The sequence below is a fragment of the Arabidopsis lyrata genome, assembly GCF_000004255.2.
Source record: "Arabidopsis lyrata subsp. lyrata unplaced genomic scaffold ARALYscaffold_8, whole genome shotgun sequence".
Lineage (NCBI taxonomy): Eukaryota > Viridiplantae > Streptophyta > Magnoliopsida > Brassicales > Brassicaceae > Arabidopsis > Arabidopsis lyrata.
The window spans coordinates 21,140,310-21,165,645 of record NW_003302548.1 but is presented as its reverse complement, the minus strand read 5'-3'; the positions used below and the strand labels follow the sequence as shown (position 1 = coordinate 21,165,645).

The window sequence follows — 25,336 nt, the reverse complement described above, 5'->3', positions numbered from 1 at the left end:
CAAAAGTTATATAGCTTCAAGATGCAAGAGAACTTGTCTGTTGAAGGAAACATAGATGAGTTCTTGCGTCTTATTGCTGATCTTGAAAACACAAACGTGTTAATCTCTGATGAAGATCAAGCCATCCTGCTACTGATGTCATTACCAAAGCAGTTTGATCAACTGAAAGATACTCTGAAGTATAGCTCAGGAAGAGCAACATTGTCTGTTGATGAAGTTGTAGCAGCTATATACTCAAAGGAGCTGGAGCTCGGCTCAAACAAGAAGAGTATACGGGGACAAGCAGAGGGTCTGTATGTCAAGGAGAAAAATGAGACAAGGGGCAGACCAGAGCAGAGAGAAAAAGGCAACAGGAACAACCGATCAAGATCAAGATCTAAAGAGAAAAAAAAGTGTTGTTGGATTTGTGGAGAGGAAGGTCATTTCAAGACCTCATGCCCTAACAAGGGAAAATCACAAGTCAAAGGGAAAGACCAATCCAGTAGCAGCAAAGGAGAGGCTGCAACGGTAAAGGGAAGTTCATCGGATGCAGTAGCACATTATGTGTCAGAAGCACTCCATTCAACAGATGTAAATCTTGAGAATGAGTGGATCATGGACACTGGATGTAGTTACCACATGACTCACAAGAAGGAATGGTTTGAGTATCTGAGTGATGAAGCAGTAGGCTCTGTAAGGATGGGGAACAAGACTACCTCAAAAGTCAAAGGCATTGGAAATGTCAGGATCAAAAACAGAGATGGCTCAACTGTGGTGCTCACTCATGTAAGGTACATTCCTGACATGGATCGTAATTTACTTTCTATGGGAACCTTGGAGGAACAAGGATGCAGTTTTGAGTCTAATAATGGAGTCTTAGTAATTAAGGAAGGAAATAGGACTCTATTTGTTGGTAACAGGCATGAGAAGCTTTACTTACTTCAGGGTAAACCAGAGAATGGTCATTTGCTGAATGTTGAAAGAAAGAATGATGACACAGTCTTATGGCACAGAAGACTAGGCCATATTAGTCAAAAGAATATGGATATTTTGGTCAAGAAAGGGTACCTAGACCGAAAGAAAGTCTCAAGATTTGAGATGTGTGAAGACTGCATCTATGGTAAAGCAAGAAGACTGAGTTTTGTTATGGCTACACATGGTACAGAAGATAAGTTAGACTACGTTCACTCTGACTTATGGGGAGCTCCATCGGTTCCGTTATCCTTGGGAAAATGTCAGTACTTCATCTCATTCATAGATGACTACTCAAGAAAGGTGTGGGTTTATTTTCTCAAGCACAAGGATGAAGCTTTTGGTACCTTTGCTGAATGGTGTGTCATGGTAGAAAACCAAACAGAGAGGAAGATCAAAATTCTAAGAACCGACAATGGACTTGAATTTTGCAATCTTCAGTTCAGTGAGTTCTGCAAGGAGAGAGGCATTGTCAGACATAGAACATGTGCCTATACGCCTCAACAAAACGGCGTTGCAGAAAGAATGAATCGCACAATAATGGAGAAAGTCAGGAGCATGCTGAGTGATTCTGGCTTACCAAAGACGTTTTGGGCTGAAGCTACAAGCACTGCAGTAACCCTGATCAATAAGACACCCTCATCTGCAATTAACTTTGAGATTCCTGACAAGAAATGGTCAGGTAAGCCTCCTGTCTATAGCTATCTTAAAAGATTTGGCTGTGTTGCTTTTGTTCATGCAGATGAAGGCAAGTTGGTCCCTAGAGCAAAGAAAGGAGTTTTCTTAGGCTATCCTACAGGAGTAAAAGGGTACAAAGTCTGGTTAACGGAGGAGAAGAAGTGCAGTGTCAGCAGAAATGTAGCATTTCAAGAAAATGCAGTCTACAAGGATTTAATTCAGAAGAATAAAGACTCTGATCAAGAACAAGAAGAAACATCAAGTGGGTCTCTAGACATTGATCTTGAAGAAACAGGTGACATGAGTTCTGGTGGAGATCTCTCGGAAGAAACAGGATCCCTGGGAGATCACACACCACCTCAAGGAAGTCACCAACCTGAAGAAACAGAGATCAATGATGAAGTGGTAAACAATTCACCAGAAAGTTACCATTTGGTCAGAGACAGAGTCAGGAGGGAGATTAAAGCTCCAAGACATTTTGATGTGGAAGGATATTACAGTGAGTTCACTGATGATGATGAAGAGTACTTTGATGCGGAAGCCCTAGTCACCACATTTGATGGAGACACCATTGAGCCTGCAAATTATCAAGAAGCTCTAAGAGATGATGATTGGGAATTGTGGAAGGGCGGCATGGATGAAGAAATGGACTCTCTGGTGAAGAATCACACATGGACTGTAGTCACTAAGCCTGCAGGACAGAGAGTCATAGGCTGCAAGTGGATTTTCAAGCGTAAGCCTGGAATTCCTGGGGTTGAAAAGCCAAGATTTAAAGCAAGGCTCGTTGCTAAAGGGTATTCACAAAGAGAAGGAGTAGACTACACTGATATATTCTCACCTGTGGTGAAACATGTGTCTATAAGGATACTGCTAGCCATTGTTGCAGAAGAGGATTATGAACTTGAACAGTTAGACGTCAAAACCGCATTTCTTCATGGAGAGCTAGAAGAAAAGATTTACATGGAAGCTCCAGAAGGTTTTGATAGTCAGTTCAAGTCTGATCAAGTGTGTCTCCTGAACAAGACCCTGTATGGTCTGAAGCAGTCACCAAGAAGATGGAATCAAAAGTTTGACAGTTACATGCTGGAAATTGGTTTTGAAAGGAGCCCGCGTGACAACTGTGCATACATCAAGACACTGGAGGATGGTTCTAAGGTCTACTTACTCATATATGTCGATGACATGTTAGTGGCTGCGAGAGATATGAAAGTTATCTCAGAGTTAAAGCAGATTCTCAGTGAGAAATTTGAAATGAAGGACCTTGGAGCAGCAAAGAAGATATTGGGCATGGAAATTTCAAGAGACAGAGTCAAGGGAACTCTCACTTTGTCTCAAGAGGATTATTTAAGCAAGGTACTGGAAGCCTACAATATGGAGCAGTGCAAGTCTGTTGTGACACCTCTGGGTGCTCATTTAAAAATGCATGCTGCAACAGAGCAACAATTGCTCAACGATGAAGAGTACATGAAGTCAGTACCTTACTCTAATGCCGTGGGAAGCATTATGTACTCCATGATTGGAACAAGACCAGATTTGGCCTATTCTGTTGGTATTATCAGTCGGTTCATGAGCAAACCGATCAAGGAGCATTGGTTGGGAGTAAAGTGGGTACTTAGGTACATTAAAGGAAGTCTCAAGATGAAGTTGTGTTACAAGAAGGGAGGAGACTTCATACTTAGAGGATACTGTGACTCAGACTACGCTGCAAATATTGACAACAGAAGGTCAACAAGTGGAATGGTGTTCACACTTGGTGGAAGCACCATAAACTGGAGGTCATGCTTACAGAAAGTAGTGGCTATTTCTACTACTGAAGCCGAATATATGTCTCTCACTGAAGCTGTTAAGGAGGCAATATGGCTTAAGGGGTTGTTAAAGGATTTTGGCTATGAGCAAAAGACTGTGGAGATCTTTTGTGATTCTCAAAGTGCCATAGCTTTGTCAAAGAACAATGTGCATCATGACAGAACGAAGCACATTGATATCAAGTATCACAAGATCCGTGAAGTAATTGCGGATGGAGTTGTGGAAGTCCAGAAGATATCCACACTGATCAACCCTGCAGATATCTTCACCAAGATAGTACCCGTCAGCAAGTTCAAGTCAGCTTTGGACTCGCTGCGTGTAAAGGCTGAGTAATCAAACTCAGGACCGGGAAAGGAATCCTAAACTATAACAAGTCAAGTTCAATCTCTCTAAGGTATCATCACTTCTTCTGTTCCATGTTTCATGTTCTTACTTTACTAGGTGGAGATTTGTTGAGAATTAGTAAAGAAGAACACAAGAAATGAAGAAGCTTGAGGAACAAGTAATGCCAGCAATGCAATAAGACACGTCAGACGCAGGACCACAAGACTCGAGTAGCCGTTTGCGTTGGTCACTAAAGCAACGTTTGAATGGTTAAAGCATTTCTTGTCTGGTTGTGGTAAAGTGCATCCCTGGATAAGCTCTACCCAAAGGAGCTAGAAGACAAATGCGAGAGGCAACTTCCTGGAAGCTGCAAAGGAGCGTCTTGAGGACTAAACGGGAAGGATCCAGAAGGAACCTAGGTTAAGTTCTCTTTGTCTATTTAAGCTGAGCATTGTGGAGAGAGAGAAAGTAGGAGAAACGTAGAGACATTCAATTGGGAGTAAACTTGTATTGAGTGTTCTTGGGGAAACAGAGAGTGAAAGAGAGTGAATCTGAGTTAGCTTTGTAAAGGGCTGTGAGGGTGAGAAATCTCTTTGTAAATCTCAAAGGTTATAGTGGATTCCGGGAAAGATTTCCCGGCCCAGACGTAGCACCGTTGGTGTGAACTGGGTTAACAATCTCGTGTGTGCTCTGTTTTTCGTGTTAACCAAGTTCTTCCATTTATTCTAAACACTCAAAGCTCTGTTCTTTACAAGTTCTGATTCTAAACGAAGGTAAAATTCATTACAAGCCTTGGTAGAAGTTGGTCTGAACTTCACAGCCACTCTAACGGCCATGAGCGAGAATGGTTCAATCACAGAATCTTTACGGTCCAGTCTTGGTCCACTTGAACACCCGGTTTGCGGATAGTCAGCACCTTTGTACCTGAAGAAGCTACAAGCCCACCCATTCGCAGCGGTCCCATCTCGATCTCTGCCTTTTGATTCAACGGTTCGACCAATGCAGATTTCGGTCCTGAGCTGTGTCCCAAGAGGATTATTCTGTCGATCAAGCATTGGGAAGAGAGACGAGCTTGTGGAGGAGCTAAGTTCGTTGATGTAAGAACACCATTCGAGAAGACGAAGCGGCGATGGATGTAAGAGCCTCGCCTGAATTCAAAGCTTTTGCCGTCGTCGATGTAAAGTTCACCTTCTGCTTCTTGAGAACTGTTCAAAGCTACCACCTGAAGGACTTCAGATGTTAGATCACATGGTTTATCATTGGAATTTCACTTTCAGAGATATATCTTTTTACCAAGCGGTTTTACTTTGTTCATTGTGCTGATAGCAGATGAGAAAACAGTGTGATGCAAGTGTGGTACGTACCAAAGTATAAGGATCATTGTCCATTTGAGAGGAACTTCGCCTAAACCGGTCCTTCCTTGGGATGATGGTTCCTGCCTTCTGAAACGCAGGAATACTCTCCTCTGGAGCGTCCATCTTGTGAGTCTTGCCTCCAACGTAAGTCTTACCGTTTCTCAGGTCATACCATGATTCTTTGCCAGGCAAATACACGGAAGCTTGTGTTGTTCCCTAATTTTGCATAAAGACGAGAAGAGAGTATGTGGCAGGGTTTGATCATTTCTCTGGAGTATATGATTAATTAAAGAGACACAAAGGCAAAAGTTTAAATAAGTAGGAAGTTGTACTTAAGCGCTCAAGTACCTTAGTGTAAACTCCTTGAACCAGTAGACCATTACCGACCATGAAGGCTTCATCGTTGCTAAAAGTAGCTTCATCTTGCGGGAATTCCATCCATAATGGGCGTACAACAGGAACACCCGTAACGTTTGCTTCTCTGAACAGCGTGTAGAAGTATGGGAGCAGTGTGTAACGAGTGTGTATGGCATCTCTCATGAGTTCTGTGTTCCGTTCACTGAAACAAGAGAACATTGATTTTATTTGAATGAGAAAGTGCAAAGTTTATGAGTCAGCAAAACAAAGGCAGAGAGACCTCAGGACAATCGTTGCAATGCTTATTTGATGAAACTAATGGCCTAACTATTCAGACAATCAATAGACTACAGTGCAACACCAGGTTCTATTTTCTGCAATTGTATTCACATCTCAATAACCATTATCACTGCATTTCAATCTGCTTAATAAAGTACAACTGAATCCTTTTTCTATTAGTCATCCATCAAGCAAATATTCATAGACTAGACCTGGACCGCTTATACTAAAATAATACTTCTTGATAAGAAAAAATTAAAGCACGAAATCACATCTTACCCGAACAACCAAGGCTCTCGTCTTTTGGTATCATGATGAGCATGACCCCTGAAAAATGGATAGTAAGCACCTACTTGGTACCACCTAACTAGAAGTTCTGGTTCAGGATTTCCAAAAAACCCACCAATATCAGCTCCTGCAAAAGAAAAGAAAGTTTCCATTATATTTGAGAAAGAAAAAAAAACCGCCAGCAGAATTCGAACAGCTAAATTTTCTTGTACCCGAGAACGTAATTCCCGTAAGACCAAGTGTCAATATCATTGGAATGGAGACTCTAAGGTGTCCCCATTCGGCTGTGTTATCTCCAGTCCAAATTGCTCCATATCTTTGAGTGCCGGGAAAGATTGCTCTTGACAATACAAAAGGCCTATCCTTTCCTTCTTCACGCATAACAAGCCCATCGGAAGTCGCCATGTGAAAGTAATATCCATATGCGTTATGAACTTCTCTGTGTTCAACACCCCCAACATGTAATGCATCTCTTGGCATAGTAACCTACTCCAAAAAAAACTAGTGTCAGTCTCCATCTCAGTAATAGACTTTTACATATATCATACACTTTCTACGATAAGTTATAAGCAAATCAATGCACTCTTAACAAAGTCACAGATATAAATATCCAATGTAAGACCACATAAACATAAAATGGATTTTAAAATACTTGCTTTCGTCGTGCAATATTTGATAAAAGGTGTCATAGTATGCAAGATAAGGGATATATATAATAAGCAATCAGAGTTCAAACTTATCCATAATTGCGCAATAGAAAAACAATGGATTGCTATTTTTAACAGCAATCCCAAAAACGAATATGAGAAAATGAGCTATACAGATAATAGAAAAACATTAACGGAACAAGCAAAAAAGACCAATCAGACAGAAAGTTATACCTCGGGACCATTGAATACGGAAGGCTCATTCATATCATTCCAGGTGTATAATGATGGAGTTGAACCAACATAGTTCTTATATGAGAACCTCCCACCCCACCATTTTCTAATCTCTGGGCTCAACATATCAATGTAAGAGGATGAACCAGGCCAACACCAACCATCAAAGTCTTTTCCAGATGAATCCTTAACATAGTATCCCATCTGAGTAGCCTCCTTGTGTAAGAAGTATGAGTCATCCCTCTTGATATGAGGATCCACAATGGTCACCATCTTCCTACCCTTTGCAGCCAATTTCTTTTGCATCTCCTCTGGATGAGGAAACAACGCACTATCCCATGTAAAGTATCTCTTCCCATCTGTATGCTCAATGTCAAGCCAGAGAACATCATAAGGAATATCGTGTTCATCGAATTTCGAGTCCACCTGTGCCACATCCTCCTCATCTTTGTAGTTCCACCTACATTGATGATAACCAGTGGCAAACAACTGAGGCATGGCTGAAGTACCTGTCACACTTGCATACTGTTTCACAACATCCTTTGGCTCAGGCCCAACGAAAAAGAAAGTATCCACGATCCCTGCCTCGCTCATCCAGAATGTGTCGATCCTACTCTGACTAGAGGGCAAAGAAATACCACTCTCTGCATCCCAACCATTAGCCAACACATCAATCTGCATTTCGGCAGCATTCAACCAGAAAAATCCTGAAGTTTTACCAGATTTCCCATGTGAAACCATGAATGGAATCGACCCGTAAAGCCCAAATGGTGATTCATGATCGTATTCAAAAACATCTAGATTAAACAGCCTGTAGGGTTCAGATTCCTCAACTCCAGGACCCTTTGTAGGCTTCAACGCGAAGCTAGTAGCGTGTTCAGGAATTCCGTAAACGAAACTGGAATCATAAAACGAAACATCGAAGCTAATGGATTGAGGACCAGATGGTCTAGAATCCGTATGAGTCCTAAACTTCTCTTCCCAGTTATCTCCTTCAGTTTTCCTCCCCAACTGCTCAAAATCAAATAATCCATGAGAATTCAATGACACAACGCGACGGCGATCACCTGATTTCTCACGCACATACACTTCAAACGGATCGTGCCGCACCACTGCCTCATAGCCATCGGATAAATAAACCACTGAAGACGGACTAGTGTCTCCAGAGATCGTCTCCGTCGCTACTTTCTGCAGCCAGATCTTCTTCTCCTCGAACTCAGACACTACCACATCAGGAACTTGAAACCTCTTCTTCGGCGGGTTCAACGAATGGTCCTCGTCGATTTTGAGCCGCACGATCCCATCCTTGTAAACCGAGAGAGATAGAATCAACGGCTTGATCTGATCCCCATCGCCATGATTAGGCGTTTTCGGTAGAAGCTTCGCTACGAGATCTCCATCAGTGATGGAAACATCGCCGACAATCAGAGAACACGCGCCGGGAGTACGAGATCGAGCGCGTTTACAAAATGGAGTTTGGTCACAGCTGCGAAACTCTTCCTTCTTCCATGAAAGTGCTGTTTGGGAGCAGAAGCAAATGAGTGATAGTACAAAGAGAAGAGATCTCATTTTGGTTCCGTGTTCATGGAAATCCTTAGATTGAGGAAGAAATGAGGAAAGCCAAAAAATACAACAGTGAGGAAGACGATCTTTCCGGGTCGGGTAAATATATAACCGACCCGTTTATTAAACTTAAGGCCCATAGCCCAAAGTACGGTCCATAATCCGGCCCAAACTCGATTTAAAAATTGGTTATTGGTGTATGTAATTCTAGATCTGTCTTCTTCAGTCAAAACCCTAATTTGGAATCGCTTTCTGAAGATGATGCCGGAGAAGACGATAATTACGTCGGAGAGTTCAAATCCGTATCCGTTAAACCCTTCATCTTCGCGGATTATCTGCCATGTGTGTAATAAGCGGTTCTCGCAGTACACTTGTCCTCGCTGCAACTTCCGGTACTGCTCTCTTCCTTGTTACAAATCTCACAGTGTCCAATGTACTGAATCTTTCATGAGAGAGAATGTAAATGATGAGTTGAAGCAAGTTCGATCTGATGATCAAACGAAAACGAAGATGCTCGAAATTTTGAAAAGGTTTCACGAAGAAGAGGAGGAAGATGATGGAGGAATTGACAGCATCACGGATGATGAAGGTTCGATCTTACCGGAGGAGATTATTGAGAAGATAATGAATGGAGATGAAGTAAGTCTTGATGATTTGAGCTTAGAAGAGAGAAAAGGGTTCCAAAGAGCCTTAGCTTCTGGAGAATTAAGCAAAATGATTCAACCATGGGATCCTTGGTGGTTACGTGCTTCAGCTCGAACAATCAATCTTGGACTCGGAGGTACACAACTCGTTCAATGTGTTGAAGAAGAAGAAGAAGAAGCCATTGTTGTGAGTGAAGTTCCACGAGGGCCTGATACACCTCTGATTTCACTAAGCAAGCTCAGCTCAACGAATCCATCTCCTCTCTTACCAATCCATTTGATTGATATCGTATATAGCTATTGTTTTACTCTCCGTATCTATAATGGAGAGTGGCAATCTGATTCGTTAGGTGCAGCAACAATGGTGTTAACTGTTTCATCAGTTTTGGGTCAGAATGCACAACTTGAGACCATTAAGGAAGTGTTGGCGTTTTGCTTGGAACAGACATGCTCTTCGGCTTATAAGAACCTTGGCGGCGGTTTAAAGTTCGGATTCATTCTGGTCGATGATGTGATTTGTTTGCTTTCTCTTGGCTCTGGAGCTATGGTATGTCTGCTCTGTGATCTCCAAAGGTTGATTCTTGATGCAATAAAGGAAGTAAAATCATCATCAGGGCGTGATCTGAAGAAGAAACTTAAGCTTGCAGAAAGGAAAGTGTTCTTCATGATGTGTTGGGTCAATGAGCAGAGTTCTGAAGTGTGGCAAGCTCTGGAATCATCAGTAAGGGCAGAGAAGAACTCGGTGGTTGAGCTCAACAATTGCAAAGGGGTTCCGAAAATGAAGAAAATAGATCAATTCCAAAAAGGCGGTGGCGTGGTGATTGAGGAGATAGAATGAGTTCTAATGTTGTAGTTATAGCTTGATAATGTAAGGTGTGTTAACAAATGAATATCTTGTGGTGTTCTTAATTAAATAATGCAAGGTGTGTTAACTAGGCAGACAAAATATATCTTCCTTGGTTTCCCTTGGTAGCATATGAATCCCAAATATTCATAATCCTACCTGGAACATGATGATACCTTAGCCAAAAAACAATGATAAATTTGAGAACTTTAATGGCTTTCTAGTTTACCATCTCTGAGATTGCTTCCATGAAGAGCTTTGTAGAGTTGAGCTTTTGTTGACTCTTATTTTAACATGTCTGTTACTTACTTGTAGTTGGGTGTTCAAGCGGCGAAGATGGATCCAGAGAGAAGGTTGTCACTGAGCCTTTCAAGATATGGAATATGGCGGCTTGCTCTGTGACCTTCCAGGTTGCTCTTTCGTCCTGAATATTGGTTGTTTTTATTTTGCTTAATTACGTTAAATTTCCTAGAAACATGCTTTAACACTAAACCAATGTATCCTTGATTTATTTATGGCCTGTGATGGCATATTCACCCAATTAAATAACTTCCCCGTGTTCTATTGTCAAAGAACCATTGATATCCGTCACTCGTGTCCATTGAGCCCAGATGGAAATTTGATTGGTATGGTGTATACAGATTGTTTTCATTGCAGCTAAGCCTAAAAAAGCGTTTCAAAGAAATAGTTGTAGTTTCAATTAGATGCGAAGTAGGAACTTGGGTATCATTTTCCGTGTACATGGGTTTCTTACGAAAGCAATAACGAATACAGATCTTTTATTTCTTCGTTATCCGACTTACGCCAACACCTCAAATCTTCTATGTTATACTTAGTATCTTGTCTTTGTGGCATCTACACCAAATTTAATCAATCATTTGTTTCTGTATGTAGGCTGTGTGAATGACTACATGAAAATATTTCAGGTACGGGTATCTCTTGTTTATATAGAGACATGACACTTTCCTTCCATTTTCTTATAGTTTATTTTTTCACTGTTTTACTACTCACTTCGTAGTCTCAATTGCTCTTGATGGTAAAATCAAGGCCTGGCTCTACGATAATGTTGGTTCTCGGGATCATTGCGACGCTCCAAGATAGTGGTGTACAACGATACTAAATAGTGCTGATGGAGGCAGGTACATCATTCTTTTTTCTGCCATATATCGAAAATCTTCCAAATATAATTGATAGAAGTTCAAATTTAAGTGAACATTTGCTGCGATTTTATATTATTTTTTTTGCGGTGATGAACAATGAGGTTTGATAACTCATTAAAATGAAACAAAATATAAATTGAAAACGAGATATCTACATACATGTTTTTTATCATCACCTTCGTGACATGGATTCTAGAAGATTTACAATGAAATATAATAATTAATATTTATAATCAACATAACAATATTAGAAAATTCAATAAAAGGTAATCTAAAGAGAAACACTCTAAACTTAATATCAAATATAGCCAATAGAACAAAATCTTCGCATAGAAAAACTCACTTTACTATTACTTTCCTTAGACGTGACATGTGCTTTTTTGTAATCTTTATGAATGCAAAAGCAATACAAATTAAATTTCTCGCAGTCATGTCGTTGATAGAATCTATGAGTTCAGTTATCTCAAATGACAGAAGTTAACAAAAAATGAAAATATGATCTTGCTAAACTTTGAAAACAAAAAAAAATATTGTCAACATTTGTTTCACTCATCTCTAAAACTACACCTTTCGAATAATACCTTGTGCATTTACCTCGAAGAAACTTCTCATTGCCTTTCCAATGAATTCGAACACCACTTTTACCGAGAAAGGGAACAAAAGTTTCATAAGAAATATACTGAGGAAATCAAATTAACTCAAACATATTTTTATTATAAAAAGAGATAATGAGAAACACATACAACATTTACCATTATGCCTCGACATATGAGTTTCGAATTACATGGGGAGCTTGTAATAGTTGATGAGTCAGACTTGCTAAAAGGGAAGTTCATCTTCAATTGCAACTGTCAAGTTAAAAATAATACATAATATAATTATGAAAGACAACACAATTATTAGAACGGTGTAGGAAGTGAAATTGGAAAATAACGCCTATTTGAATATCGCTCTGTCTATTGGGGTTCCGATAATCTCGTTTTCACCATCATGTCATCGAAAAAATATACATTGTTTCATCAAATAAAAAAATCTATATTGTTTTATTCATACCGTATATTCAAACACTTTCCTAAATGTGTTATTGAAAATCCTTTCAAGAATCAAGGACGTTGTATTTTTCGATCTGATGACTTGGTCATTATTCTTTTTACCATCAACATAGCATTTGACAACTTCCTTTTTAAAAATATAGAAAGCATTAGGAAGCTTAATTGTTGGCATTATCTTTTAACAAAAACAATAAACAACATAAATAAATGACTTTTAAATGTTAGTTAACAACCAAATACCTCATATTCTATTACAACTACTTCATATGTAAACGACCTGAACAATCTACCAGGGAATGGAATGGAAATGTTGGTTCTCCAACTCCAACAACATCACGTTCATAGATACTTTGATATAAGCGTCATCTCTACTCTTGAAACCGTGACTGTTCTTCACAAACGCAATTGTCTTCCCATTTTTCATTTTAGCATACCGTATTGAAATTGTATGTCATGCAATGAAAGTGAATTATTTGATTCCGATCCACGATAAATGCCCAATAAAAATTAGGAAATAACATGGTTTTAGTTAGTAACAAGTTTCTACTATACAATATTAATAGAAACAAGAAAGTCATAAAAATTACATAAATTGTATTACTTATTTATTTACGCCTTCAACTTCGCTGAACTCAGAATCGAAGATAGCCAAGGTTCCTAGTATTGATTGGATTTTGAGGTAATCAAATGTCTTATTTACACGACGAAAAGTTTTCACATTATTCAATACATGCTTGAGTCTCACGTTATTTAGAATACCATTAGAAAATTTTTACTTCCACATCTAATACCTTTCCAATCATCTAGTCTTGGCATCCCATGGTTCATTGCATATTGTAGGTCTTTGAAAATATAATGCCTATAACAGTAGTGATCTCCATTGATTTGTTTGTCTCATTGATGTTATAGGCATTATACTTTCAGAGACCTACAATATGCGATGAACCATGGGATGCCAAGACAATAAGATTGTAAAGATATTAGATGTGGAAGTAAAAAATTTCCTGATAGTATTCTAAATAACGTGAGACTCAAGCATGTATTGAATAATGTGAAAACTTTTCGTGGTGTAAGTAAGACATTTGATTACTTCAAAATCCAACCAATTCTAGGATCCTTCGCTATCTTCGATTCGGAGTTCAGCGAAGTTGAAGGCGTAAATAAATAAGTAATACAATTTATGTAATTTTTTATGATTTTATTGTTTCTATTAATATTGTATAGTAGAAATTTGTTTCTAACTAAAATCATGTTATTTTTATTGGGCAATTATCGTGGACCTGAATCAAATAAATTCACTTTCATTGCATGACATACAATTTCAATATGGTCTGCTAAAATGAAAAATGGGGAGACAATTGTCTTTGTGAAGAACAGTAACGATTTCAAGAGTGGAGATGACGCTTATATCAAAGTATCTATAGTCGTGATGATGTTGGATAAAGAACCAACATTTCCATTCCCTGGTAGATTGTTCAAGTCGTTTACATTTGGAGTAGTTCTAATAAAGTATGAAGTATTTGTTTGTTAACTAACATTTAAAAGTCATTCATTTATGTTGTTTATTGTTTTTGTTAAAAGATAATGCCAACAATTAAGTTTCCAAATGTTTTCTATATTTTCTAAAAGGAAGTTGTCAAATGCTATGTTGATGGTAAAAAGAATAATGACCAAGTCATTATATCGAAAAATACAACGTCCTTGATTCTTGAAGGGATTTTCAATAACACATTCTTGAAAGTGTTTGAATATACGGTATGAATAAAACAATATAGATTTTTTTTATTTGATGAAACAATGTATCTTTTTCGATGACATTATAGTGAAAACGAGATTATTGGAAGCCCAATAGACAGAGCGATATTCAAATATGCATTATTTTCCAATTTCACTTCCTGCACCATTCTAATAATTGTGTTGTCTTTCATAATTATATTATGTATTATTTTTAACTTGACAGTTGTTCCCTTATAGCAAGTCTGGCTCCTCGACTATTACAGGCTTCTCATGTAATTTGAAACTCATATGCATTGTGATAAATGTTGTATGTGTTTCTCATTATCTCTTTTTATAATAAAAATATATTTGAGTTAATTTGACTTCCTCAGTTTATTTCTTATGAAACTTTTGTTCCTTTTCTCGGAAAAAGTGGTGTTCGAATTCATTGGAAAGACAAAGAGAAGTTTCTTCTGGGTAAATGCACAAAGTATGATTCGAACGGTGTATCTTTAGAGATGAGTGAAACAAATGTTGACAATATTTTTTTCTTTGTTTTCAAAGTTTAGCAAAATCATATTTTCATTTTTCGTTAACTTCTGTCATTTCAGATAACTGAACTCATAGATGCTATCAACGACATGACTGCGAGAAATCTAATTTGTATTGCTTTTGCCTACACAAAATCAATTGAATGCGAGAAGAGTATACAGCTCATACTAAGCATGTGCCTGTCTGAGGGATTTGATATCTTACATACTCTTTTATGCGATGATGGTTGTTGTTTGATTGATCATAGTACGGTGAGCAAAGTTTTTTTTTGACGAATTATTCCTAGAGATTCTTTGTACGAGTATAGTGTGAGCTAGCTGTTCATCAATTTTCCGTTTTTTTTTTTAATCTGTGTTTTAGGGAGTTTATGGCTATCTAATAGAGATTCAAGCCCTTTTCTTTATGGCCTTAAGGTGTGCCGTGCTACTACTGCTTAAAGAAGATGGAGAAGGTACAGAAATGGTGGAACAGATAATTAAGCAACTTCATGCATTGAGGAGCTACTTTTGGCTAGACTTGAAGCAACATAATGACATTTATCAATATAAGACAGAGGAATAATCTCACAGTGCTGTCAACAAGTTCAGCGTAATCCCCGATTCTATTCGATTTTCGACTATATGTCGCCTCACGGAGGGCTTTTTGTTGGCAATGTTAGCCCTACAAGAATGGATTCCTCTTAGTTTGCCTTTGGTAATTGTATAGCCATGTTGTCTTCCTTGGCTACTCCTGAAATTATCGATCTCATAGAATCTCGCTTGGAAGAGTTGGTTGGAGAAATGCCACTGAAAGTTTGCTATCCCGCAATAGGAAGCCATGAATGGAGAATAGTAACTGGTTGTGACCCTAAAAACACTCGATGGAGCTACCACAATAATTTACTAAGTATCCTCCACATTTATTTGGATTCTAAAGTAACATTTTTCCATTGCAGTGTTCTTGTGGTACAGTGCTTATATGGCTACTGACAGCTACTTGTATTAAAACTGGTCGACCTCAAAAATAGCAAGACGAGCAATTGAAGTACCAGAGGCTAGGCTTCATAAGGATCATTTGACTGAATACTATGATGACGGTTAGCTAGGGAGATACAAACAGGCACGTAACTGCCAGAATTGGTCAATCGTCGGTTACTCAGTGCAATGTCCTGGTCAGGCTACTGGTACGTACGTTGACAATGTGGTACTTGCTGTGTCAGATTTGACATGTGTCAGATTTGACACAATCTCATCTTTCATTTCTGAGAAGCTTGCAGTGCTAGTGCATAATGCTTTAAAGTTACTTTCCCTTGCAGGTTATGTTGACAAAGAACTTAACTGCTACGGTTTATCAAGTTCTGCGAAAAGCGGGAAAGTAACTTGAAACCATGTGTTGATTGATGATTTGAGCTTATAAGAGAGAAAAGGATTCCAAAGAGCCTTAGCTTCTGGAGAATTAAGCAAAATGATTCAACCATGGGCCAATATCTTCCAATCTCTTCACCATTTAACCATGATATGCCTAATGCCTTTCCCCATACTGATCATATCAAGCCCAACCGCTCACTCCAATACTATGTTAAGATATATTAGGTCAATAGACAACTCACCTCCATGGTTTGGTACAACTTTTGTTATTGGTTATCATACAAATTACTAGTATGCCATTGCAAACAAATAGCCCACAATATACATATAGATCCCACTCGTTCTGGTCCCTGGAGTTGTAAACATTAACACAAAGCCAATCACAAACATATGATTCTTGTTCTTTACTTACAATCGCTTTGTGATCACCCGTGTTCAGAAGCAACTTCAAGACTCATATGTTCTGTTATCCCATCCATGGTTTTCCTTATGATAGCTTTGTGATCACCAGCGAGACCACTTGACGAAACACCTGTATACTTGTAACTGATGTAGAATATTGCATTCTCTGCGTGGAGCTTCTCACGCGCCTCACTTATGTAATCTTCTTTAGTTTCTACAACTACCTTGTTGATCTCCACCAATTCCTGGAGTCACATTGGCAAGCGTAAGAGGAAGGAGAGAAGACAACACGTAGAAAAGAAATAGAAAAAAGCTTTATTTTTCTAGCAAATTCAAGGACATACAGGATTTGTTTTGGCTTTGGAGTAGAATGCGATCTCGATGAATAGATGCAGCCATTCATTCTCATGCAGCTCTGATTCTTGCACCTGTGGTGATGATGCAGAAACAAAAATGCATTTATTACCTACTACGTTGGTTACAAATTTCAGTACTGCTACTCAAACTAAAAGAAGATTAAACTCCACTCTGGACATCTTACCACGTAATACTTTTTATTGTCACTGGTCAAGGCCTCATCAGACAACCATTTGGGCATTTCACCTGTGTAGAAGGGATCTATTTCTTCATCCCGGTCCCAATAATCATCCACAGGCTTGTTGCCTTTAAAAAGTGATGATCTCTATAATCAGTTAGTCCTCTCTAGTGATTGATCTCTAAAGAAAAGACAGTGGTAAAGAAGAAAATGTAACGTACGTACATGTGGGTCTGCAGGCAAAGATCCTCCAGGTATCTACAACATAGGTGTCGTCGTCTGTACATCCAGCATCGCTGAACAAAATTTGAAAGAGAAGACACAGTTGGAGGCCGGATCCATTGCCTCCAAAGTGATGTAGTAGTCCAAGTCACAAGTGAACAGAGTGTTATACTTTTCCCAGCGTACAAACTTTAAGCTTGTCCCCTGACAACCAAAATATGAACAGAGAGAATCAAGGCAGGGTTCTTTTATAACCAAGGAAGGTCATATGATGAGAAACAAGGAGGAGATTACAAGACATATAAATAAATAAAGAGAATATTATCATTGAGAGTTACCTTGTGAAAATTGTAGCAGTAGAGACCAAGCCTAGCATAAAGGGTGAGATGATCATAATCATCGCGCAAACGAGGCCTAACTATTTTAAATTCCGAGGAAGAGCATCCAAAATCAAAACCCGACAAAACGACAACGGTAAAATCAAAATCAATGAAAAAAAAAAAAACTATCCCTGATCCTTGAGAACCTCTAATTAAGAGATCAAAATCAAGAATATTACATAGGCCAGTTGGTGATTTTTCTTAAGCCAAGCCCTTAACTTTTTCATTCTTAGCCTTGACGTCGATGATCTTGCAATTTCAAGCCTCCCGAATTCACTTATCGCCACCACATCCATATCTTCTAGCCAAGCCCTAAACCTCTCAAATCCTCATCTCATCTCCCTCGCTTTTCTTAGTTGTATACAAAGAAAAAAAAACAGTTCAAAGCCCATAAACCGGTCGGTGGCCCATATTAAAGGGATAGAATGAAGAACGTAACTGCGGTTTATCAAGATCTGCTAAAAGCTGATGCAATGTTTGAGGTATACTAATCTTTATTTGCCTGAATGCAATTTGGATGAACAATATTCATATTTTTGGCTGCTTCTTTGGAAGTACTTGTCTGAATGCTTTGTTTATGACTGTTATGTGGAAGACAAAGATGTGACATTGTGATGTGGATTTTAATTATTTAGTGTCGTGATGTGGGTTTTTTCGCATTACATATTTCGTTTTAATTAGGTCAATAGACATATATATTTAACACCGGCATTCAGAAGCAATTTCAAGACTCATATGTTCTGGTATCCCATCCACGGTTTTCCTTATTATAGCTTTGTGATCACTTGAAGAAACACCTATATGCTTGTAACTTATGTAGAAGATTGCATTCTCTGCGCAGAGCTTCTCACGCGCCTCAGTTATGTAATCTTCTTTAGTTTCTACAACTACCTTGTTGATCTCCAAGGGTGGGGAAGCCATTAATTCCTAGAGTCTCATTGGCAAGCGTAAGAGGAGAGAGAGAAGAAGAAGAAGAAGAAAAAAGCTTTATTTCTCTGGATTGCAAATTCAAGGACTTACAGGATTTGCTTGTAAGAATGCCATTTTCATGAATAGCTGCAGCCAGTCATTCTCATGCAGCTCTGATTCTTGCACGACGTAATACTTTTTGTTGTCAGTGGCCAAGGTCTCATCAGGCAACCATTTGGGCATTTCACCTGTGTCCCGGTCCCAATTATCATTCACAGACTTGGCACCTGCTCTCTATAAACAGTTAGTCCTCGATCTCTAAAGGAAAGACAGTGGTAAAGAAGAAAAGCATACGTACATGTGGGTCTGCAGGCCAAGACCCTCCAGGTTTTTACACGATAAGTACCTTGGGTAGAACATCCAGCAGCACTGAACACAGTCTGAAAAGAGAAGAAAGAGTTGCAGGACGGATCCCTTGCCGCCAAAGTGATGTAGTGGTCAAAGTTAGAAGTGAACTCAGTATTATACTTTTCCCAGCGCACAAACTTAAAGTTTGTTCCCTGACAAGCAATATATCAAGAGAGGAATCAAGGCTAGGAGATTGATTACAAGACCCCATGAATAAATAAAGAGAGACTATTATTGAGGGTTACCTTTTGAAAATTGTAGCAGTAGAGTCCAAGCCTAGCATAAAGGGTGACATCATATTCATTGCTCACAGGAGGCTCAACTATGCAAAAGTCAGATCCATAATCAAAACCCTGGCAAATCGAAATCAAATTCAATATCAAAACCAAAACCATCCCTGATAGGAAAATAGTAATATTCCTGAGACGAAAACGAAACCTAATAAGAGATCAAAATCGGATTTTACATACATAGGCCAGTTGGGAATTTATCTTACGCAAACAAACCCTTATCTTTTTCCCTCTTTTCCTTGCCGCTGCTGCTCTTGCAATTTCAAGCCTCCCCAATTCACTTACAATTATCACCTCAACCTCCTCCTCCATATCTAGCCAACCCCTAAATCTCTCTCGTATTTCTTTGTTTTGTACAAAGGAAAAAAAAAAAAAACAGTTGAATCGTAACAAATATCAGCGGTCGGTGGCCCAGTTATAGCTTGTGATGATGAAAACTGTGTTAAGTTAAATAAATGGGGATTTTGTTTTATCGTTTTGGACTTAACAAAAAGAAATACAAAATATCTCTTCCTTTGAATCCCAGATCTCACATGTTTTGCATCATCATCTTTTAACTTGTTCTTTGCTTACACAACTGAAACTTTCCTTTTGGACAACGTTATCTTCATGGGATCGCCTCCTTTCTCCTCGAAGATCACCAGCTCATTCCCGGAAGACTTGAACCATGATCTTGGAACATGATACCTAATAAGCCATTAAAAAACAAACAATAACCAAAGAGAGACATGTAAAAACAAAGATGACAACTCTCTACTGGCTTTCTAGTTTTACCATCTCTGAGATGGCTCTCCACATCCAGTTAGGCATTTATCCGGCATGAATTTGCCTCTGTAATCGCATTCTTTTACGCATTCATCATTCGGGGTGCTCTTTCTTGCTATCCTGGGCCAATATCTTCCTATCTCTTCCCCGTTTAACCATGCCATGCCTTTTCCCATACTCATCATATCAAGCCCCACCGGCTCACTCCCAGAAGGTGGGTCTATCACAACCTACCATAAGATCAGATTTTTAGATAACTTTATCTTCTACAATCTTGCTTCTTGTCCAAGAGTTACTACTACATTTTTACCTTATACCAAGTCAAAGGCTGTTTCTTTGGAGGTTTCGTAGTCACCGTCCATTTCACAGCCCCGGAGTCACCTGGCTTGAACAGTTCTAGATGCACTCCTTGCACGCCGAGCTGCAAGATTTCATGGGAATGTATGTTGTTGAGAAACTCGTTAAAGAGAGAATCACTCAGGAGCACATGAGAGAGCTTTCTAGACACAGAATTATATTACCTTGTAGGACCATTTGCTGTTTGTCAAATTTAATGTGCCCTTGTTGAAACCTTTGATTGAGACGCTTGTAAGTCCAGCTCCAACCCATTCATAAAAGGATCCTGCATTCTGTGGCAGAGGAAAGTTACCGAATGTATGAGTGCAGATGATGAAGCAACACCGCTATGATATTTGGATTTCTGTTTATATAATTACCGAAAGACCAACAGTCATGCTAAGCAAATCAATATTGTTTTCGCCCGCTTTGAGAGCAACTGATTTCTTGAGTTTGAAAGGCACATGAGTCCCATTCCCTGTCGCAGTTCCTAGAAACCAGTAGTCATATATACGCCCAATCAATTAGAAAATTGAGTGCGAGAAATAACAAAAGATTCACAGAGAGATTTTTAGAGTACCTAAGTACTCTTTGTTTATGAAAACATGAAGAGTATGTCCCTTTGATTCAATAAACAGAACAGGAGGACTTCCTTTCTTTAGGAACTCTTCATTAGTACTGACTGTTATACTGCAACAGATTAAATACATCTGCTTCAGGTTCTTTCAGATTTCAAGTAATTAACAGTAACAGTATTCATGTACTGACCTTGTTGTGTACCAAAGATAGTCAGTTGTGTCCTTTGTGGTGTTAATATGATCGACAAGTTCGTTTTTCACAAAGTCTGCTTCTCCCCAAATACCCGGTTTCTCAGAGAACACTTCCCATTTAAGACCTGATGAAGATCTCAAATCTTCAGGTAACATTTCAACCTTGGAGAACTTCGAAGTTACCTGTTGCAAAATGTAAAATCAGCCTTTTGCTAGTTGTGTTTTCTTTATGTCATTGTCCAAACCAGTTACTCTTACCTCTTACCTTTGCTGTGTTGAAAACCTCGTTCTTGCAGTCAGGTAGAATGCTAACTGACCAAGCAGGCAAGTGGTATGACGTGTTTCGAAACATCACCGTCTTGTCATTTTTATCATCCAAGTTTGACAGAAACGCAGCACAAGTTCCCGAAGAGTCTGTGTACACATCAGCCTGAAAATCAAAAACAAACCATCAGAAAGAACATTCTGACAGAAACAGAAGTCTTTCATGGGGAAAAATAGAAAGTGTACCTCGAGTGAATGGCCTAATGTAAAATTTTGATGCTCGCCATTGATTAGCAAGTTTTCAGAGAGCATTATAGCTTTGTGGAGATCCTTAAGGTGTCCCCATTTTGGTAATCTAGGCAATCCTGATAAATGAATTGAACATAAACATTAGTCATAACCGTTGAAGAGTTATCTCACTACATAGTGATCTCCTTTGTTACAAACTCACCATACTCATCGATCGGAGCTTCATAGTCATAGCTTGTAGTGATAAAAGGTCCTCCTGAAGTACGTCCAAAATTCGTTCCTCCGTGATACTACACCAAATTCAGACAAAACATACATCCAAAATCCATTTAGATCAACATACATCCAAAATCCATTTAGATCACAAACTGATACAGATCTAACTAACTTCCTCGTCTTGAAGAAACTGACAAATATTACCATGTAGTAATTGTGAACACTTCCACCTTTCCCGAAAAACCGAGCAACAGAGTAAGCTACATCCTCTGCTGGTCTGTGAGGGTCTCTGCCTCCAAAAGTTTTAAACCTAGAAGAAAAGAAAAACTCTTTTCAGACCGCGAAATTCAGATTCACTTGCTAATGAACAAGAAGCTCCAAAAGACTCCAACTTCGTATGAAACTGGATTCAAGGAAATGTTAGCGGAACCAGAAAACAATCTACTTACCATCCAGGCCAGTTCTCAGTCCAAATCTTGGGTTTATCTGGTGTATTAGGTGTGAACTGGTCACAGTAAAAGCCATTGCAGGTACTAATCTGCAAAGGGAAATAAGAGAAATCCATCATAACCTGGCACCAGTTGATGCAAGAAAGTATGCAATGAATCAAAAAGATGAAGGTGTGCATAGATCTTGTGTTTCGGATACGATATAGACTTACCACAGTCGGAGGGGCATCCCATTGCTGGCACATCATCCATGGAACACCAATGTTCTGTGAAACAGCCATAGAAGCAGACCATTGAGCATACCTTTTCCCTCCTTCTCCGTAATCCTTTTCATAATACCCGTACTCGTTTTCCACCTAATGAATCACAATATCAAGAAAAACATTCTAAAAGGAAACAAAACGATGCTGAAATTTTATATGTTGTCATTTGTCTTGCCTGAGACAAGATTATTGGACCGCCCTGTGGTGCGAAAAGCTTCTCTTTTTTCAACAGGTTTACTATATACGTCGTGAAACTCTCCATGTAATGCTGAAACAAAAAAAAAAATCCACAGAGCAAATGAAGTTTCAGTTGCAGAGAAAAAAAAACAAATTCCGCAATATTTTTCTGTCTAACCTTCCATGGCTCATTATCCGCCCTGAAGACTGTTCCTGGCACGTAATGCAGCCAAACCGGGACTCCCCTATAACCACAAGATTCAATTAGAAAAACTAAAAAGGGGGTACTATATAGTGACAAAGGAAGAATTGTATAGAAAGGGCATTACCCGTAATTCCACTCGGCCGCAACAAAAGGACCAATTCGTAGAATCATATGCATTCCAGCTTGCTGAACAATCTTGATGAACTTCACAATATTATACCTGCCACCAAAATAATACTACAAGCCAACAAGATGATTATTCAGCAATATTTCAACAAACATGTGGGAGATTTCAACCAGTGCAAAGTCGTTGAAATCTATACCTTTCGAGGAGATGGCTCATGGCCATTCCAAAACACATAAGACTCGATTGCGTTGCAGCCTCCTTCTTTTGCTGTTTGAACAAGTGATGGCCACATCTGCAATTTGAGGATGAAATTGAGCATAAAGCACCATTTAAGAACAGAGGCCTAAATCATTAATCGAACCCAAGCTCATAACTAAAGAACTGAAGACTAGACATTTTCTTAATCATTTATCCCCAGAAAGTAAGAACCCAGGAAGGAAAACACACTTTGACAAGAGGATGAAAATGGAAGAAATTTAGAAATACCCAAATCATTTCCCATCAAACCCATGATTTTAAATGTCTCTTAGAGACTGATTCCAGAATCTCCCTCTAAAAGAATTAACTAAACCCTCACAAGCTCGAAACTTCGTTCGATTCAATGTGAGCATAAAGCACAAATCCAAAAAAGCTTCCAACTTTAACGGAAAATGAAAGACTAAAGAAAGAGAAAAGGAAGAAGAAGTCACTAACAGCTGGAACGCTTCTCGGATAGTGAATGGCGGCGGAGATAATGAGCTGACGGCGATTGCCGATGGAGAGAGAACGGTGGTCGTAGGATACATTCGCGGCGTCGATAGATCTCCACGAAAAGAGAAACACCAACCCCACCAGAATCGCCGTAGACGCAATGCTTTCAGTAACGCGATTCATTATTGTTAGCTCTTCTTCGTCGTCGAATGTTCGTTCTTCTAAAACTCTAAAGCCCTCTTTTTTTTCAATTAGGAGGGAAAAGAAAACAAGATTTATCCTTTTAGAACTTCCAAATATCTTTCTTGTTTTGTGTGCTTAGTGTGTGTGACCAAATCACACTCTTCAGTGTGGCTTATCAATATTTTAGAATAATATATACTTTGAAGCATCACTAGTTCTTCATATTTTGTCTAAGACACATTCACTAATTAATCTTTTCAAAATGTACTGTATTATTTATTCGCTACCGTGTATAAAGAAACACTAGAGTTTGAGTTCTTTCCTTTAATAATAAAAAGTAACAAATACCCTTTTTACCATAAGCGAAGAAACACTATGATATATGGCGTGGCGCTTAAACAGACATTCGTCATGGTCCATAGATTAGCGAAGAAGTAAAGCCAACTTGAAGAAAGAAAAAGACATATAGAGAAAAGTGAAGTCATTAGCCTCTTTACCCAAATTTGACTTTCCTACAAGAAACAAGATCTAAACCTTTCCTCTATCCTCGATCGTCCAAACAAATAAAAACAAAGAAGCTTTACACATCTACGAGAAAATCAAAATGATTGTTCATTTGATCTCTACAAATTCATACTCCATCGAAGGAGTATATTGGTTACTTGATATGCTATTATTTTTTACTTTGATCATCAAAGGAAACACATCACATGCACAGAATAAAACGAAAATTAAATGAAGTATTGATATAGCAGATTTTTTATCGACACAAATATTCAACAACGCTGCTCTCCAGCCAATCCACGTTTTCTGGTACATTCATGTCACCACGTTGCCTTCTATCCTCTATTTAACCAACCAATTTTCTTGTGTTCTGATACTGTAATAAAATTCTCTCTGGTTTCAAATTATTTCCATTATGATTCCTGCCTAATCAAATAAGAAAGGAAAATCTTTCTTTTTTTCTTTTCAAAAACATATATATTTCAAGTGTTTGTGGCTTGTAGGTAAATCGTAGTTAAAACGTGGGTCGTCTTCTTTGACAATTATTTAGAAGAAACCAAAATATTAAAAAAAAACCATTCAAAAATGTAGGAAATATTCCCTCCGTTTCAGTTTAGTTATCGTTTTAGGATTTAAATTTTGTTTCATAATAGTTATCGTTTTAGGTTTTCAATGCAAATGTTTGGTCAAAATTCCAGTTTTATCCTTAATGTTTTAATATTTTGGCCAATGAAATTTTTTATAAAATATATTAATAAAGGGTAAAACAGAAAATTAAATGTTTTTCTTAATTTGTGTGAAAAAACCTTAAACGACAACTAAAACGAAACGGATGGAGTACATGGTTAATACAATACCGAAAATATTGAAATCTTAAATTCTTAGGCCCCAGAGTTCCCGGACTCTGCTTCTTGCGCTAAACCAACGAGCCACTCTTGGAGCGTGAACCACACCTTCTCAGGGACGCATGTGATTTTACAACGTTTGGTGACTTCAACAGTTAAACGGCGCGTCAAGTGTTTGCGAATGTGGTGTCGGTGAAGAGACAACTGGATTCGCCGAACCAACAAAGTCTCAGGCTCTAGGCTGGACCCTTGTGTACTTGGGATACGAGCGTGATCGGTGGATCTCTCTTTTTCTATTTGTTTTTTCTTCTAAAAATATAAATTAATTTATCTCATCTTCAGCGATAGCTA

At 38.6% G+C, this 25,336-nt stretch overlaps 4 protein-coding genes and 1 pseudogene across 10 annotated transcripts in view; 2 read left to right on the top strand and 3 right to left on the bottom strand.

Moving 5' to 3' along the window:
* The window catches only part of LOC9302651 (probable glucan 1,3-alpha-glucosidase), a 14,605-nt gene extending 6,056 nt beyond the window's left edge, over nucleotides 1–8,549 (bottom strand). The window contains exons 1-6 of one of the 3 annotated variants that reach the window (XM_021024491.1): nucleotides 6,920–8,549; nucleotides 6,251–6,524; nucleotides 6,030–6,165; nucleotides 5,463–5,673; nucleotides 5,124–5,330; nucleotides 4,585–4,981 (exon numbers count right to left, since the gene is read on the bottom strand). In XM_021024491.1, coding sequence (XP_020880150.1) covers nucleotides 4,613–4,981; nucleotides 5,124–5,330; nucleotides 5,463–5,673; nucleotides 6,030–6,165; nucleotides 6,251–6,524; nucleotides 6,920–8,488 — 2,766 coding nt within the window. In that variant the 5' untranslated portion in view covers nucleotides 8,489–8,549 and the 3' untranslated portion in view covers nucleotides 4,585–4,612. Of the gene's footprint in view, nucleotides 1–4,452; nucleotides 4,982–5,123; nucleotides 5,331–5,462; nucleotides 5,674–6,029; nucleotides 6,166–6,250; nucleotides 6,525–6,919 lie in introns of those variants that run through there. The other 2 variants (XM_021024493.1, XM_002864825.2) reach the window with 2 other exon arrangements.
* A 150-nt stretch (nucleotides 8,550–8,699) lies between these two features.
* Nucleotides 8,700–11,130, top strand: LOC9302650 (zinc finger HIT domain-containing protein 2). Of its 4 annotated transcripts, none has more exons than XR_002331762.1 (4): nucleotides 8,700–9,994; nucleotides 10,286–10,380; nucleotides 10,865–10,896; nucleotides 10,989–11,130. XR_002331762.1 is itself a non-coding variant. In XM_002866532.2 (2 exons), exon 1 carries the CDS (start codon nucleotides 8,741–8,743, stop codon nucleotides 9,962–9,964), a length of 1,224 nt encoding a protein of 407 aa, XP_002866578.1. In that variant the 5' UTR covers nucleotides 8,700–8,740; the 3' UTR covers nucleotides 9,965–9,999; nucleotides 10,286–10,519. The 4 variants fall into 4 exon arrangements, 1 of the variants encoding a protein (XP_002866578.1); XR_002331761.1 differs by having other exon boundaries at nucleotides 8,700–9,999; nucleotides 11,018–11,130; XR_002331760.1 differs by having other exon boundaries at nucleotides 8,700–9,999.
* A 3,260-nt stretch (nucleotides 11,131–14,390) lies between these two features.
* Nucleotides 14,391–15,812, top strand: LOC9300946 (annotated as a pseudogene).
* Nucleotides 15,813–15,991: 179 nt separating this feature from the next.
* Nucleotides 15,992–19,357, bottom strand: LOC9300944 (UPF0725 protein At5g63820). 2 transcript variants are annotated; one of them, XM_021014213.1, is made up of 6 exons: nucleotides 19,123–19,357; nucleotides 18,898–19,005; nucleotides 18,603–18,804; nucleotides 18,356–18,531; nucleotides 18,227–18,262; nucleotides 15,992–16,422 (listed from the first exon to the last, which is right to left on the bottom strand). In XM_021014213.1, the coding sequence occupies exons 1-6, from the start codon at nucleotides 19,252–19,254 to the stop codon at nucleotides 16,222–16,224; spliced, it is 855 nt and encodes a 284-aa protein (XP_020869872.1). In that variant the 5' UTR covers nucleotides 19,255–19,357; the 3' UTR covers nucleotides 15,992–16,221. The 2 variants fall into 2 exon arrangements, with proteins under 2 accessions (XP_020869872.1, XP_020869868.1); XM_021014209.1 differs by lacking the exons at nucleotides 18,227–18,262; nucleotides 18,356–18,531 and adding exons at nucleotides 16,543–16,626; nucleotides 16,740–16,861 and having other exon boundaries at nucleotides 15,992–16,443.
* A 3-nt stretch (nucleotides 19,358–19,360) lies between these two features.
* Nucleotides 19,361–23,818, bottom strand: LOC9300943 (beta-galactosidase 10). The gene is made up of 18 exons (XM_002864822.2): nucleotides 23,457–23,818; nucleotides 22,960–23,055; nucleotides 22,761–22,873; nucleotides 22,610–22,676; nucleotides 22,430–22,522; nucleotides 22,204–22,347; nucleotides 21,992–22,080; nucleotides 21,747–21,852; nucleotides 21,529–21,616; nucleotides 21,324–21,442; nucleotides 21,079–21,243; nucleotides 20,812–20,996; nucleotides 20,624–20,733; nucleotides 20,424–20,533; nucleotides 20,229–20,336; nucleotides 20,018–20,128; nucleotides 19,717–19,937; nucleotides 19,361–19,629 (listed from the first exon to the last, which is right to left on the bottom strand). The coding sequence occupies exons 1-18, from the start codon at nucleotides 23,634–23,636 to the stop codon at nucleotides 19,512–19,514; spliced, it is 2,223 nt and encodes a 740-aa protein (XP_002864868.1). The 5' UTR covers nucleotides 23,637–23,818; the 3' UTR covers nucleotides 19,361–19,511.
* Between the last annotated feature and the right edge of the window lie 1,518 nt (nucleotides 23,819–25,336).